Source organism: Cricetulus griseus, chromosome 5 (assembly GCF_003668045.3).
Source record: "Cricetulus griseus strain 17A/GY chromosome 5, alternate assembly CriGri-PICRH-1.0, whole genome shotgun sequence".
NCBI classification, from domain to species: Eukaryota; Metazoa; Chordata; class Mammalia; order Rodentia; family Cricetidae; genus Cricetulus; species Cricetulus griseus.
The window spans coordinates 87,009,948-87,027,283 of record NC_048598.1 but is presented as its reverse complement, the minus strand read 5'-3'; the positions used below and the strand labels follow the sequence as shown (position 1 = coordinate 87,027,283).

The following is a 17,336-nucleotide window of genomic DNA, read 5'->3' as shown; positions in this document are numbered from 1 at the left end:
TGTAAAATTCTGTAGAAGACAACCTCATGTTGCAATGTCAAAAGAGACCAGGTGAGTAACAAGTAACTCCTAGTCCTACTCTGGAAGTCCTGAGTTCAACTAGAAAGAGCAAACAGCAAAAAACTAACAGTGAATTTTTTAAGTGAGAGCTGTTCTCAAACTCAGTGTGTAAGCAAGGCCAGCCTTGAGTTCTACCCTTGAGGGTAGAACAATAAAAAAAGATCGGCCATCATTATTGAGTACTTCCTGTATACTAGTGTTTTATTATATAGTCTAGGCAGACCTTGAACATGAAAACTATCTGGGCTACCTGGATATACCTTAGAGTACCTTAGAGCAGCTCACATTCTACCGAAGACAGAAATTCAAAAGCTTCATACGACTGGTAAGAACGACACCAGGCTGTATTTTGCACTGACCTCTGTGGGTGTAGCACATGTCTACAAACAGATCTTCAATTCTTGGGTGCCCCAGAGTCCACCTGCCTCAGATCTTGCCTCCCCAGGAAGTGCAGACAGTACTGCATATGAACTTGGGTACTGAAACAGGAAAGAACTTCCCAGGGCTGGGCCTGTGTTCTGAGGGCTTTAAAGCCTTCTAGAAGTTCTCTGTTGTCACATCCCATTTCTACCAGCAGGTCAGCAAGGGATGGCCAAACAGCTTTGCACCAAGAACTGGTGGTGATTTGCTGGGCTGTGGACCTGGCCAGCAGGCAGGAACCCAAGTGTGAAATGGCTTCAGTCACCACATGGAGCCACTCACACATGGCAATTTCCCTGAGATAAGCAAAAGCCAAAAAAAAAAAAAAAAGTTTGCACTGATGTAAACAGAGGTGTTAGATTTAACAAAAAGATGAGGAAGTCAGTCAATAAGAAGAAATCGCTCTTCTAAAATGGAGGCTGATGGTTCCTAACTACAGGGCTCCCTGGACATAGGCAGGGCTCCTAGGATCTTGTGACTGCTAGAGCCTGGTTATATTAATTCCACAGTGGCATGCAAAGGACTGTTTTTAATCATTATTACTATTCTTATTATTGTGTGTGCACTCCAGCACATGTATGGGAGTGCACACATTGGGGTTAGAAGACAACTTTCTGGGTCGCTCTTTCCATGGTGGTTTCGGGGGATTGAACTCAGGACAGCAGGCTTTTGAGACAGGCCCTTTTATCTGCTGAGCCATCTCACTGGCCACAGTGATTCTGAGCTGTGGACAATTGGCAGGTGGTGACAATCAGCTGGAGCGATGTCTGCACTGCCGTCTGACCTGCCTCCTTGTAGTCCTTCGTAAGCTCCGGCTGCCTAGCAGCCCCAGGCTCCCCTCTGGGACCCACAGCTACTTTAGAGGAATATTAGCAGATGTCATTTGCTGTTTGTCATTGCTGTTCGACTTGCAGGCTGCTATGGCCAGATTTTAAATTGCTTTCGGGTCTTCTGATATAGGACATTGCTGTTGTCATAGACTTTAGGGAACATGGCCATGAGCAGTCACCCCATCAATCATTAGCAATGAGAAACCACTTATCACTAGGGGAAGGAGAAGTGTGTGTGGGGTGTTGCTTCTTGGGATGAGTAAATTTACTGATTTCAGGTTGTTTTGGGGGGAGGGAGTGGTTCAAGGCAGGTTTTTTTTTAAATATATCTCTTTCTAGAGAGTTCTTCATATTACTCTGACAGAAGCTAACTGTGTATGTAGCTGGATGGTGGCCTTTTTTTATTCCTTGATGGAATCTGGGGCCTGGTGTGGTGACTCTCCAGGCTCTGGGGCTATTTGGCAGAGGACCTGGGGTCAGCCTTAGGATGTGACATGGCTGTTGGGACGAGCCAGGGGCCCACCTGGGAGGCCAGGCTCTCTCTTGTCTATTTTCCCTCATTTATGACTCCTCCATCATAAAAACAGAAAAGCAGGCAAAGACTTCCTCTTTGTCTGTTTTATCTGTTTTTAGATCCTCTGACCCCCAGCTGATTTGGTTGAGTTAGAAATCAAGTAAAGACACACCTCAAAAGTATAGACTTCGCTCCTTCCCAGGCCTAACCGCTGAGCCATTCAGGTTGCAACTATTTAACTCTCACAGATATAGCCCTGGCTCTCTTCCCACCAAGCGGAATTGTGTGTATAAAAAGTGTCATCTTCACTCAGCAGGTGGTCTCCCTGCCACCCCTCAGGTTCTGCTGTACTGGGGGCCACAGGTGCAGCAGGGGCAGATGGTCACTCACAGAAGTCCCTGAAGTCCCTCCATATCAGGAAAACAGTCTTTCCTTCCTGCCAGCATGTCTCAATGGGCTTGGAAAGTGCCTCCAGTCCCTGTCCCTGCCACAGTCAGAAAGTCTCTAAGTCTTCCAAAAGGAGACAGGTGTTCACACGCACTATACCTCACTGGACCTGATTCTCTCATTTTGCAGAGGAGACTGGGGAGAAACCGAGGTTTCTAGAGGATGAAATCTGCAGCACTAGCGCCAAATGTGAGCCCATCCCATGTTTTCTGTTTCCAAAGCCTAACTGTGTCTACCCTGGTAAGCAGGACTTAGGGTCCTGGAGCTGTTATACGAGTATGGGTGAACTTGCACTTTACTCTCATTGGGGGCAAATGGGCTATATCAGGAGGCTTCAGAGACTGTTTGTGCTGAACTGGATCTGCCTACCATCAGCCAGCCTGCCATTTCTTCACAGGACCACTGTCTCCTATATTAATCTCAACAAGCTAGGAGAGCAATAGCAAAGGCCAGCCATCATTACAGAGACTCACTGTCCTATTATGTAGTCTAGCCAGGCCTTGAACTTGCTGTAGAGTTCAGGCTGCCCTCGAACTCATAATTGTGTTCCCTCAGACTTCTGAATGCTGGGATTATAGGCATGTGCCACCACGCCCCCTTGCTGCCTTTTTAAAGTGAGGATTATCAATCTGGGTGGCTAGTGACTCTGATGTTTTTTAAATGCCTTCCAGCCATTATATTTTCTCTTCCCGAAGGTCCTTTTGGAAACATGAAGCATTTGGTGACTTGCTCAGAAGCTGAGAACTTGTAGAATCCTACATAAAACCACCAGACACTCAGCATCCGCTAGCACAGCACCTAAGTCATTTCCTTGGTGACATGTGTAGTATCTTCATAACCTGGGCCACAGAACCATGGAGGAACTGTCTAGGCTCAAAAGAAGCCTACGCCTAGCTTTAACTGTAATGTAGTCATTGCATATGAACTTAGTCTTGAACTACAACCGTCCACTCAGTGGGGGAAGTATTAGAAGTATTAGAACCAGCCATGAGAGATAGAGAATTCCCCACTACTACATGGGAATCTTCAGGTCCACCAGTACAAGTTGTGAACAGGATTCTTTATTGCCTAGTCCATGTGAACCTTGTAGGATCCAAGGGATGGAGGCCCAGGGTGTGAGCCACCTGCCTCCACAGATCTGAGATTCTGAGTGGAGGTTTCAGTATGTCCATATTCATTATTAAGACTTCCTCTCTGATAGCAGGCCCCCTGGACTTTAAACTAGAATACTCAGTGGTCTTGAGTGTCAGCAATCCTATGAGGAACCTAAGTAAGGCGCCCTGCTCCCACTTCTAATGCTGCAGGCTGGGTTTGGCCTCCGTGTGTAGCATGTGGAAACGTCACCCACTCCAGGGTTTGGCCCTGTCCTTCTCTGCCATAAGGTTAAGAACTGGCTGTCAGTTAGTGGGTTGCTGTCCTGGCTGGGGGGGGGGCGCCCCCCTGCTGTGCAGAGCCACACTTCAGACAGGGAAGAGCATGGTTCAGGGTTTAACAGCCGGTACAGAGAGTCTCAAGAGATTCCAGTCCAATCTGCATTTAGGTCTATTCATAGCTTGGGCAGTTTCCTATTGTAAATCATGCAAATCTGCTGCAAAATGGAGTATTTGCCACAAATAGGCTTTGAAGGGGGTGTTGGTGATGAGTGAAGTACTGTTTGTGCAGTGTGAGATCCGGGAGTCCTTGAAAGCATTGTGTTTATGTATGAGACATTTTCATAGAGCCTCGGCATCCAAGCATCTCAGTGCCCTCCCCGAGAATCCTGGTCTTGCAGATGCCTGCAAGCATCCTCCAAGGCTAACGGGGTAGATGAAGAGGCTCAGGAGAGGCTCGGCATTCCTTCTGCTTGCCCTCAACTTGGGCGGCCTCCTCCATGTGGCAGCAGTCAGCAGCAGCTTGGCACATGCCCTTTCCTTGCCTCAAGACCTACTTCCCTCTTCACAACCAGAATCGAGAAGGCCAATTTAATTGAATTGATTGCCACTTACAAAGCTGCGGTTACTCCTCCGAGAGGCCTATTTAAAGTTTCTGAACTACAGAGAGATAACAAAATAAAAAGCAATAGTGTAAGGCAATGGATGATTATCAAATTGCTCTGGGAGCCTTCAGTGTGAGAAAGATATAAAAGGAAGATTGAAAGGTATTAGTCTGTAAGTCTTACCGAGGTCACAAGGCTAAAGTCTTTCATAAAAGACTTCAGAAACAAAACTTCAGAAAACACACACACACACACACACACACACACACACACACACACACACACACACATACACACACACAGCAGTCATATCAGATAACTGTGAGTTCTTATCTTCGATTACACTAAGACCATTAGCCTATTTTAAATTCCTGTGGTACAGCAACGAGTCTTATATACTTACAAGATTTTTTTTAATGCATGAGCTTTAAACTCGTTTTCTTACTTTGAATAGATGTATATTAACTCTCCGTTTAGGCTCCAGGACCTCCTAGCCTAGTATAACAGCTCAACAAAAATAAGAGTGGATACAAACTCTGTAATTTGCTCACAGGCATAAATGGATATATAAATGTAAAAATGTGCACAATATTTTATGCCATGCTTGGCTTCATTGTGACCTAATATTTATAATATGTAAATAATGGCTTCCTTTTAAAGCAAAGAACTTTTAATATACAGATTCATCTGGAAGTCCTTTTATTCTTTGATATAAACAGAAATAAAAAGAAAAAAGTATTCTTTTGCAACAAATAAATACCCAATGACAAAGGTTACCATTGAAGGGATTTAAAATGACAGAAGTCAACAGAAAAATTTCAATATCATAATTCTACTTTAATATGAAGATATTGTTATCAAAGGGAAAGACTCCAGAAATTCTTTGATAAAAAAATCTCACACTATCTTTGAAGCGGTTTCATTTATTTTACTACCCACAGTGTTCCTTATCAGAAGGCCAAGGGTAAGAAGTTTCCTAGTTATGATTAGGAAAGAACCTAGTAGATCAGAAGACCCAATTGAAGTTGGACATAATAAATCTTAAAGTATTACATGACATTAATCCTGCCATTCCATTACTCTACTCATCTTTGTGCTCGGACTAATTATTCAGTAGCTAGTATTCAGGAGAAAATAGAAACATACTTACTGTGGGCCGGAGTAATCTCTTTATTGCATCAACAAGGCTGGCTCTGTACTGGTCCAGGAACAGGCTGACATTGAGGAGAGAACAGAATCCAGATTAAACCGGGGCTTCCAGCCTAATGATACCAGTGGTGATCAGCATAAGGCTAATTACACGTTTATATGACACCAGAGAAAGATTGTTCCCTTCCATTCAGGGGTCTTGCTGCGGGCAATTTAAAAAGGAGATACTGGGAACAGAACTATCCAATGAACAACAAGCTGTTGATGTCAGGGTTCATACCTGACTCTGCTTCGTTAATGTCACAGGGACAGGTCCCAAGATGCTTTTTTCATGAGTGTCACCTGGTAGAGATGGATCACTTGGTACTTTCTCTTGTTAGAGCTTGGTTTCCAGTAGACCTGGACCCTCCGCCCATCAGGATCACTGTGAGGCTACTCTCTGAAAGCAAACGGCCAGCCCCATGTACCCAAACCACTGCGGCAATTTTAGGAGTAACGCAGGGTGGACCTCAGTGATTTCCATAAGTTCCAGGGTAAGACCCAAGTAATGTCCCAGGAGCCAACAACCTCCAAAGCAAAGCTTGGGCAGTGTGAGAGGCTATAGTAACTCAAGGGTTTTCTTCCCTTGACCTCCACATTGATTCTTTCCTATCCACTGTGATTTCTCATTTTGCTCCTTGGGTCTTCAGAGTATTTCTCTATGGGTGGTTTTGGGTTTTGTTTTGGTTTTGGCATCTTTATGGTTGAGTTACTCTGACCCTGTTTGCACCACACTCTCTCTGTAACAGCTTCATCTAAATAGATGTATCCAAGACTCAAGTTTGGGGATCACCTAGCAGTTGGTGGCAAGTTAACTTATGCAGTTCTGTGCTTGAATGCAACCGTCTACATTTGTGGGCTGCACAGACCTAACTAACCTGTGATATGACTGGGTGGGTGCCACTTTGTTCTTCTGCCATAGAAGATACAGGGTCCCTCTCTGCTAGAAGACTCAACATTCAAGACACTACAAGAAAAAGATTAAGCTCTTATCCCCTCCCAAACCTACCAGCACTTTGATTTGGATTCGCTAGAGTGTAAAGCTCTGAGCCATATATTTCTGTCCTTTAGAGATTGTCCACTCTGGGCATCCCCTCATAACAGCCTTAGACTGCACTGAGATACCTGAGTGTGTATGAAAAGCAAACAAAGGTTTCCCTCGGGGTTGTGGTAGGGAGGTGTGGAAACACCCTGTGCTAGAGGCACAAGAGTAGAGGTCACTGTCACATACCATGTGATCCTCCTAACATGGCTGGAGCACTCTACCAAGACAAAGCCTCTGGACTGCGTCACCACAATTGGTGGGAGCCACTTCTTTCTGAAGGCCACATTGGGATCTTTGAAATGTGTACAGTTGTGCCACAGTCTTGGATGCCTTTTGGCTACCAATGAGTACTGGCTGTCAGTAAGAGGGCTGCTGTCTGCCCTCTGATAACAGGACATGGGAGTCTGTGGTTCAGGGCTAATAAAGTTCTGGCTTTGACCTTTCTACGTGACCTTGGGTAACTCACAGCATATAGAAGACCTCAGTTTTCTTGTCAATAATGGCCCGTCTATGTGGCTGTGGTGGACATCAAATTAACACATGTTAATTCACAATCCTATATATGACCTATGAGGGGTGACAGACATTGGGGCTAAGCTTTAAACAGGCCAGTTCCACTCCTAAGAAACTTTCATTTATGCTTCATGGCTCAGAGCATGCATACATGGAACTCTGTTTCTTCACTGCTCGAGGCAGCTCATCGTGGTCCTTGAAATGGAAGAAGTTTAAATCTGGTGTGCATCTCAGTGACTGGAAACAGTGTGCTCACAGGCCTTGCCCAGTGTTGTTGGCTGTGTCAACAATTTGATGAGTCTCACTGTGGGAAGATGGAGCATGAGTTGGGCATGATGGTGTATTCTTGTCATCTCAGCACTTGGGTGGCTGAGGTTAAAGGACTATCATGAGTTTGAGACCAGTCTGGGTTTCCCTGTCTGAGGGAAGGAGAGAGTGCCAGAGGGGAGGAAGGAGGAAGAGAGACTGATGGCTTGATGCTGAAGTAGTCAACATCGCTGGGTGTGGGACCCAAGGCTTCACACATGCAAAGCAAGCACAAAGCTCTATCTCCTCCCTTGGAAAGGGTCCTCTTCTGTTGAGCTCCTGACTATGCATAAACCTCACTTGTGCCTAGCAACCAGGATAACCTAGGAATGCATTATCTTTCACAAAGTTGCATCCTTACACCATAGAGCAAAGAATATGTTTAATTTAAATGCTACAAAGATGTCCCACAAGGTCAAGTTAAACAGTGATTCAGAATCATTAAAGACTGATGAGGAACACATCGGGCTGGAACAGTCTTCTACAAATTGTGCTTTTTCATGACACCCAGTCTTATTCTTTAGGGAGGTTAGACAGTATCTGCGGTTTGATATTGTTGATAGATTGACTCTGGTGTTCATGTAGACCCACAAGAGACCTCTGTCTGGTTGGATAAGCTGCAGCTAAGCAAAGGACTCCTCTTGGTTTATTTCTGCATGTTCTAAGAGCTGGTGAGACTCTTAGGAAACGATGAACAGCATGTTGCCGGCTGCACCTCCAGCACACCCTTACAAAGCACTCTTTTCCACTGTGCCTTCGTAATGGTGACAAAGAGGTTAACATCACAGAGAACTGTAAAGTGCAGCTTAACACCCGGAACACATTCCAAACACAGTCATTTCGAAGGTAATGGCATCTACCCCATCGTTCCAAATCAAATTTCCCAAAAGTAATTCTTGTAGTCCTCTAAAAAGATCTTTATTCCAAGCAAGCTCACTTTTCTACTTAGCTTCCATGCAGAATTCATAACGCTTTGTAGGCTACGTCGTCATATGAGCAATTTCAATGTGCTTTAGTGGGAGTGATATGTAATCTCCCGAAAATTCACCCCTTTAAATAAGTCCTAATGGCTCAGAGAACAGCAGCAGCTTAAGTGGGTCTATTTAAAAAGGCTGAGTGGGTCAGTGATGGGGATGGAGATACCTTTCAACTCTCCCTTTAGTTACGGATCAAAATACCTTGACAGTCCAGTTTGGCCATTAAAGCACACACTCTGCCGCACATGGACTCCTTCCTCCAGATCACTGCCTATGGCAGCAATGATCACTTTGTTCCACTGATCTGAGTCAGATTTTCTGACAAAGGTTAGTGCTGAATCCTCATGACATCCTCAGAATCCTCTGTCTGCAGAGCTGGGAGCCTGTATCACTCTCCTTCTAGTGAAATCCATTCATTCATATAGAGCATAGGAGATGCTTCTTCCTTGTCACTATGCACCGGAAGGAAGACACCGATGCAGTCTTGATGGTGAGGTTGGCTGTTTCAGATCTCACTTTCAACAGAGGGGCAGTCTCTCTCTGCATTCATGAACCTATTTTGGAGGTAGTGCCCAGCGAGGCCCCATTCTAACCTCTCTTGGCTTTTGCCCCTTCAGTTGTGCAATTCTGGGCTCTTCGGGGATTTTCACAGAGGACATCTTCCCACCTGAAGTGAAAGGGCTGATTACACTGGGGCTAAAGACCTTTTCTGGGGCCAGGGATTGTGAGTAGTGATTAGGCTGGCCATCTCACAGTAGCCGGAAAACAAGGAACTTTCAGAGCCCACAGCATTTCCATTTTGAGGGAGGAAAAAAACTTTTTTCACAAAAACAACTTAAAAGCCAAACAGCTTTTTCCCATCATTTAGAAGAAAGTAAAACGAATTGGGAAAAGGGAACAATCTATAGTATGCAGTCAGTGCAAAGATGCTGCAGGAACAAGCAAGGTGGCCTGTGAAGGTAGGGTAACAGGCCTGTGTACTTGCTTCTGTTCCTCTCCCAAGCCCTCAGTTTCTGACTCACAGATGGGCTGGCTGTCCTATGAATCCAGTTCCATGGATCAGGCAGTGGGTAGCATTTCAGACATTTTTTTTTTCCTAAGCCTTGTGAGAACTCAAATGCACAACGTCATTTCTATATTTGCAAAACTACAATAAACTGGAGAACCATCAAATGGTAGAGATAAATGGGAAGCTACTTCCAGACTCTCCGATTAGGAGTGTGATTGAACTAGAGTCTGGAAAGGCAGGCTAAGAATTAGCAAGGCTTGCTCTTCTTAACACATCAAGGATGGGCCGTACGTACTGCATTCCTGCAGAAAGGAATGCTTTTATTAAACTCAACACTGAAAAAAATCAATGGAAGAATTTAATGGGCAGGGTTTTTTCCCCCTACCCCTGTGGTTAAATATTCTAATATTTTGATGTTTGTCAACAGCCCTCCCCCCTTTTTAATAGGTGTGACTGTACCTCCATGTTTCTTTCTATTTATTTCAAAGTTGATATTTTACAAGTTATTTAGGAACTATTGAACCATGAAACTATTTTTCATTGTCAAAAATGCTGAACGGTGAAATAATAACTAGCTTTCACAGTTTGCCTCTTTATTTTATAATCTAGTTGAGCGACTAAATTTGGATCTGGGGTAAGGGACTGTCTCTTCTGGGAAATGAGTTATTCTTCCCCTCCCCCAGGTTTATGAACATTTGAATGTAAATATAGGAATATATGAATGATTTAAGAACATAAACATATCACCACTCACCATAATCATGTGCATTTTACTTGAACCAAAGTGTGGGTTTGGGATAGGTGAATGAATGGAGCTTGTTTTCATGTAAATGAGATCAAGAAGTACCACGGGATAGCTATTCAACAAATCAGACAATGCCACCCTTGCTGGAAATGCTTTAGTAAGGATTTAATCCATGTGCCTAATATTCAAACTTCACCTCATGCTTCATATGGCCCCCTCCAGCTCTCACTGACTGACAATGATAAAGGGTGGTACAAGATACAACGTGATCTATTGAAGTGTGGCACTTCTTTCTGGCATCGAATATTTTGGGTTTCATCGTGGAGGCAGCATCTACGGGCAGCTTCCTTTCACTCCTACGCAACACTTTTCACTCCCATGGAGCAACACCAAACCAACTGGATGTAGGGAATATGTGGAACCCCACGCTTCACTGCCAGATGTACAGCACGGATATTACACATCACTCTACTCTGGAAGTTTCTAAGCGGCTTAGCCATCTCTGTGCATATGAAGAGAGACCATTACCAAAGCATTTCTTTTGGAAATAATATCAGCGTCACTGTAAAGAGTAGCTTAATGTTTTACATTTACAAATGGGAAATTACAGACAGGCTGACATTCGGGCACTTATAACACCAGGGGGAGAAAAACCTTAACCATCGATTCATGCGTAGAAAAGCCATTTATAAAATGAAGCCTCGGGTATTTAGTTCATTTGACTCCATAAATAATTCTTACACAGCCACCAGATGCGTGTGTATAAGATTGCATTGTGTTATATATCTGTAATGAAAGCCTTAAACTGAACATGCAGCATGTTTATCAATTCTATAAGACCCTGTTGTCAGTTAGGTTGGGGAAGGGGGGAGACTATGTTGTGCAGCTATTTTTTAACCTGAGAACATTATTCAGAAAGAGCTTAACTCTTACTTCCTCTGCTAGTTCCTTTGGTACAAATAAGATGGCATGGTGTCAGTGTCCATGACACAAGTATGACAAAGCCAGGCCATTCTGGTATTTGCGTGAAGGACAATTTAACAGTAAATCTCTTGGCCATTCCTGCCTTTCCCACATCATCAGAGCACATCGGGTCTGACCCTCATCTGAACCTTCGGGAAGACACTGCCCCTGGTCGTCATCTTGCTGCCGCTCTCTGGTCTGACTCATGTTAATCTCATCTAATCCTGGCTGCATTATCTTCATCTGTACAGCAAAACCTGGAGGTCCTTTCCCATGCTCGGTGAGGAAGGGCATTTGCTAAATTACTTGGTAAACCACGTGGGTTGGTTTGAGCTCCTTTTTTTTTTTTTTTTTTTTTTTGGGGGGGGTGTAGCATGGAGGCATGTTGTCACTGATCAGTCAGAGATCAGGGCTTCTTTTGTATTTGGGGGAAAAAAGTGTTTAGCAATTAGAGCAAGGAGACCAAAATGACCCTGGAAAACTGGAAACACTTTGCTAAAAGTAGAACAAAATACTTACTGTTTACTGGAAAGTCCAAGAAAATAATACTACTACTAGTAGTAGGAGGAGGAGGGAGAATTTGAAAAACAAAAACAAAAAACAAAAAAACAGCTGGGTGGTGGCGGTGTATGCCTTTGATCCCAGCACTCAGGAGACAGAGGCAGGTAGATCTCTGAGTTCAAGGCCAGCCTGGTCTACAGAATGAGTTTCAGGACAGCCAGGGCTACACAGAGAAACCCTGTCTCAAAACTGAAACAAAATGAAAACCCTAAACCTAACCAATCCCATTGACTTGGTGGGAAGGTTGGCCACTGGAACTTGTATAGAAATAGTGCTAAAGTTACTTCCTGAAGAACGTATCTGCTTTCCTCTGGCTGAAGCCTACCCTGGGTACTGGGTGTTAGGATCCAGCTCATCAGTGGAATGGAAGATGGGAATCTGAACTTGCTGTTTTCAAATCTAATGCAATCATGATGGTGGGGAAACTCCAAGTAAGATTTAACCTTGGACAGGGAGAACACTTGCCTACGGCCCATGTTTCCACACACTGAAATAACTACTCAGGCTGAATGCAGAAAGACACAAAATTAGCTGGAATAATTTCGAAGGTCTATGCATATGAATCCTGCAACTAGGGTCAGGCTCCCATTAACAAATAAGTAGAGGGGGGCTAAGGTGGAAGACAAAATGTCTAGGGTAAATTTACTTAAAAAGATCAGACACCTGACAGATTTGGATGTTATTTGCATAAGAATAAAATGTGATTGTGCAATCTTGGTGTTCTGTATAACTAAGAGTGAGCTCTGAGCCTGCTGAAAACATTAGACATCAAACACACTTTAAGAAAGGCTATTTCCCCCAAGGTATTTCACAGATATGTTTATTTGCCAAAGAGTATGTACGTGTGTACACATGTATATCCCTTATATCAGATCTCTCCCAAGAAGTAAGCTAATTGAGCTGTTTGTGTTGATAAACTCCCTTTTCTCCAGACTGTTCCTCTCCGGGCCATAATTATTTGCAATTTGCCTAAGTCATCCATTTACTGGTACGTCAAGCATGAAACAGAGGCAATTCCAGAAAATGGAAATGCTTCTGAAAATCAATCTTTGGGAAATAATGTGGTAGAAGTTACTGTGTGATAGAAGACTACCTCCTAACTGTCACATGGAGATGAATATTAATTTGTTGAGGTTAAGGTGGCTTTGTGCTTCGTTTGTTGACTTCGCTTAGCCGTCAGCAAAGCAGCGCGGACCAATTACTCCAGCAAAGCTATTTTTTCCCCCCTAACAGGAGTTTTATGATTTTTATGTACTTACCAGTCAGCGCACATAACAATGTCAAAATGTCCTTCCAGTTGAGAGACATCTGTCTCATTATCCCATCGTAAAACGCTTGAGGAGGAAAAGATTTTAAAAATTATACTTAGGGTATTTTTTTTTAAACTTTTGATTTTTCGCTATTAACATTATTTTTTGTGGCACATGGAATTATTTAAAAGGTATATACAAATTATTTCAAAAGATAATGATAAAAAAAACCCTAGGATGTAACTGTCTTCTGTATTTCATTTTGTCTTTAAATGTAGAGGAGGACGAATTCTCTAGTGAAACAGGAGAGTTGAGTTTTTGCTAGGTTTTAGAGGTTTTTGTAGATAAAGTCGACCATTACCTCAGTTGTTAGAATGAACCCTGACCCTTCCCAACAATGAGGGGAAGACGGAAACTGAAACATTCTCCATCCGACCGGAATACAAATTTATAAAGGAATATGAATTTTTAAAAACAAGTCATGTGAAATCTACTGTGTGTCCCCCTCTTGCCTGCCACGTCAGCCACATTTCTTATTGACAAAATGAACAACATGGCAAGTCAGAAGGAAAGAACAGTTGGCCTCCATGTGGAGGTTCTCAGGCCTTTAAGCACACTTTAGAATTCCTCCCTACTGACAGTATCCCAAAAAGAGGCTCAGGTGTTAAACTGCATATTAATTACAATGGTTAATAGCATGCACTGGAAGACTCTAGCAACACTTACGACGCCAACCAGGAGCTCACAGATGATAGCTGTGATGATGAACGTTTTATTACAAAATTTTGTTCTGTTTTAGAGACAAGGTTTCTCTATGTAACAGCTCTGGCTGCCCTGGAACTCACTCTGTAGACCAGGCTGGCCTCGAACTTACAGAGATCTGACTGCCTCTGCCTCCTGAGAGTTGGGATCAAAGGTGTGCACCACCACAGCCCAGCTATAATAAATCTATAATAAATATTTTCAAGGACGTTTCTCCCACACACACCAAATATGTGATCTGAAGCACTATATTTTAAAAGTAAAATTCTGCAGCTATTTTTTACTTCGATTCTTTACAGATGAACTGAGTGATCATACCATTCCTGGCCAATTGTATTTGCCTATTTGGGTGGGGTTTTCATTTCTTCCCGGAGACAACATCATGTTTGAGTGCAAAAAACTGAGACTTAACCCTGGTCAGTCCAAAACTTCTTTTCATACAATTTCATAGACATAAATGGTGCCAAGGAGGCCAAGGGCCAGTTGGTCACTCAATTTTTTTTTTCTTTCAACTCACACTTACTGAGTGCCTACTGTATACTGTGTGTCGGGCCCTGTGCTGTGCTCCAGCCTTTCTGTTACAGAGACAGCCTGGTGAGCCATCTGAACATACCAGGGAAGGCTTTCGAGGAAAAGGTTACCTTATGTGACACAGGGACAAGCTTTACAAATTAGCCCTTGTGTTCTTCTACTTCCTAGGCTCACCTGATAGCCACGTGACAAAGAAACCCTAAAGATAAAGGCTTACTTTATGTTTGGTACCTAGCACCACCAGCTTTTCCTGGACTTGGACATGGAGGAGGGTGAGCCTCTTCAGAAGAGTCCTCAAGAGTTTATAAGTTTATATGCAAATAAGATGGCTTAAAAACAGCAGTAGCTGGAGGTAGTGACATGTGCATGTAATTCCTACATTTAGTAGGCAGAGGGAGGAGGGTTGTAAGTTCGAGGCTAACCTGAACTACATAGCAAGACTTTGTTTCAAAACAAAACAAAACAAAAAAACCACAACAAACAAAAGTATAGATCTCTAATAGACCTTCACAGATCATAAATGTAATATATTCATTATATATGTTTTGACAGAAAGTATTAAAATCACTTGCAATTTACCCTTTTGCCAATGACTATTAGATGCTTCTAATTCATATGTGACTGCTAAGGCAAAAGAAGACAAATGGCAGGGAACCCTGTGGTGATATTGGATATTGGATTCCCGAGGCACCTCAGACTCCTGGTTCAACAAAGGCTAACTGGAGTGATCAGGACTAAGCAGCAATTGGCTATGGATCAACACAGAGGCCATGTGATGAGTCTAAAAGGAAACAAAACACCCTACATGGCCACATAGCTCACATTTCCAAGAGGTACTTTCCTTGGATTTCAAGAAATTTAGCTCAGGCTGTCCCTCTAACTGTAACCATGAGGCAGAAAGTGTGGTGGTGTAGTTAGAATTTAGCTTTGGTGCAAGAGATACACGTAGGTTCAAACCTTGGTTCTGACCTTTAGTGGCTGTGTGCGTCTGCACAATTACTCAACCACTCTGTCTGTTGCCTGTAAAATGGGGGTGAGAAAGATGGCCACTTCCCTGAATCCTCAGAAAACACCTGAAGTTGTACTGTTTGCATAGTGCGTCGTGGAAATACATCTAGATCTGCTTAGTCGGCCTTCTCTCTTGGAAAGACAGACAACTTCATTATTTAAAGACCTGGTCCTTTCAGTTCTTCTTTACCAATGCACCTTTTCTCCATGCAGAGACTAGCATACACAGCCACGAATGCACACACATGCACACCACACATGGCTATGCACACACACACATCCACACCTCACATGGCCACACATACATGTATACACACACACACACACACACACACACACACACACACACACACACCCATACACACACACCATATATTCCATACATGTGATCAGAAATCTTGTCTACCTCCCTGTGATAGGAAAGCAGACCCCATTCCATCAGGCAGTCTTGACTTTGTCATTGTTGCTCCCTCCTCTTTCTGTTTGCCCTTGTGGCTTCCCCATGGATGCTTTAAAAGCACCTGCCATGCTCTGTGTTGGCTTCCTACTCTAAATACCTCTCCTCCAGATACCCATGTGGCTCACATACTCCCTTCCTTCAAGTCATTGTGCAAGTGTCTGACCTTTATCGGACAGGCTTCCTTGACCATCTTCTTTAAAACCATTGCCATACCTTCTCTGTCCAGAATTAGCGTTCTGTCCATCTTTATCTTACTTTGTGGGTTTCTCTAGTAGCAATTAACCTTAATTGTGCTATGTGGCTTATTCTCCCCCCTCCCCCCGAAATACAATCATCGTTAAGGATGTTGCTTTTGTCACTGTTCTATTGCTGTAAAGAGACACCATAACCAAGGAAACTCTTATAAAAGAAAGCATTTAAGTAGGGACCCCTTGCAGTTTCAGAGACATAGTCCATTACCATCATGGTGGGGAGCATGACTGTAGGCAGGCAGGGGCTAGAGTAGGAACTGAGAGCTACATCCTGGTGCAAAGGCTGAGAGAGGATGACATTGGGTTGGGTTTTTGAAAACTTAAAGCCCACTCCCCAGTGACACATTCTTCCAACAAGGCCATGCTTCCGAACCTTTCCCTTTCAAAGGGTTTCACTCCCTGGGGTGGAGGCACTCAAATATATGGGCCTATGGGGGCCATTCTTATTCCTAACCAGCACAGGTGTCAATCTTAAACTCTGGGGTGGTGATGCATTTCCAGTGCCTAGGACTGCACACGATAGCTGCTCCGTTGACATAATATCTGAATGAGCGCCCTGCCTAGCACACAAAGGCATTCAATAACTAGAGGATCCTGTTATCAAGTCATTCTCTGAACTGATGTGAAAGCTACTGAAAACTCTGTCTAAAGACTTCTGCTTCCAGCAAAGATGGAATAACAGGGGCCTGTTTTACATCTTAACCTAAAATGACTGACAACTGAAACAATTTAGAAAGAACACACACACACACACACACACACACACACACACACACACACACACACACACACACGTTGGCCAGTAGTAACAGTGAATAGTCATTAACCCATGAAAGAGGATGAACAAATACAATAAGCACCTCAGTGTGATGCCTTGGGGGAGATCCCAGGTTGTATCAGAGAGAAAATACATGAGAGAGGACCCAGTAGTTTTGAAGCTAAATATATGGAATGTAGGGACTGGAGAAACCAAGGTGGCCAGAGCAGAGGACCATTCAGAAGAGAGCTGTACAGAGAGAACTCAGGGCAGGCATAGATGGCTCTCAGATCATTCAGAAAGGAACCAAGGAACCAACTCTCTCTCTCTCTCTCTCTCTCTCTCTCTCTCTCTCTCTCTCTCTCTCTCTCAGTCTCTGTGTGTGTAAGTGTGTATATGTGTGCATGTGTGTATGTATGTGTTTGTATGTGTGTGTGTGTATGTGTGTGCATGTGTGTGTATGTGTGTGTATGTGTGTGTGCATGTGTGTGCATGTGTTTGTATGTGTGTGTGTATGTGTGTGCATGTGTGTGCATGTGTGTGTATGTGTGTGCAAGTGTGTATGTGTGTGTATGTGTGTGCATTTGTGTGCATGTGTGTGCATGTGTGTGTATGTGTGTGCATTTGTGTATAAACTATTTGAGGTTGGGAAAGAACCATATGAGCATGTTGGGGGGGGGGCTGGACCAGAGGTCACAGGTCAGGACCACTGCTTATAGGGCAGGACTAATGCCGGCTCCCATCAAGTAGCCCACAAAGCTCCA

The 17,336-nt window shown here is 43.6% G+C and overlaps 1 protein-coding gene across 8 annotated transcripts in view; it reads right to left on the bottom strand.

Annotated features, from left to right (window-relative positions):
* Camkmt (calmodulin-lysine N-methyltransferase) overlaps positions 1–17,336 on the bottom strand; it is a 365,650-nt gene that overhangs the window by 22,678 nt on the left and 325,636 nt on the right. For 7 of the 8 annotated variants that reach the window (XM_027417963.2, XM_027417961.2, XM_027417955.2 and 4 more), the window contains 2 exons: positions 12,813–12,887; positions 5,397–5,460 (listed from right to left, as the gene is read on the bottom strand). In XM_027417963.2, coding sequence (XP_027273764.1) covers positions 5,397–5,460; positions 12,813–12,887 — 139 coding nt within the window. The remainder of the gene's footprint in view (positions 1–5,396; positions 5,461–12,812; positions 12,888–17,336) is intronic. The other variant, XM_027417958.2, reaches the window with a different exon arrangement.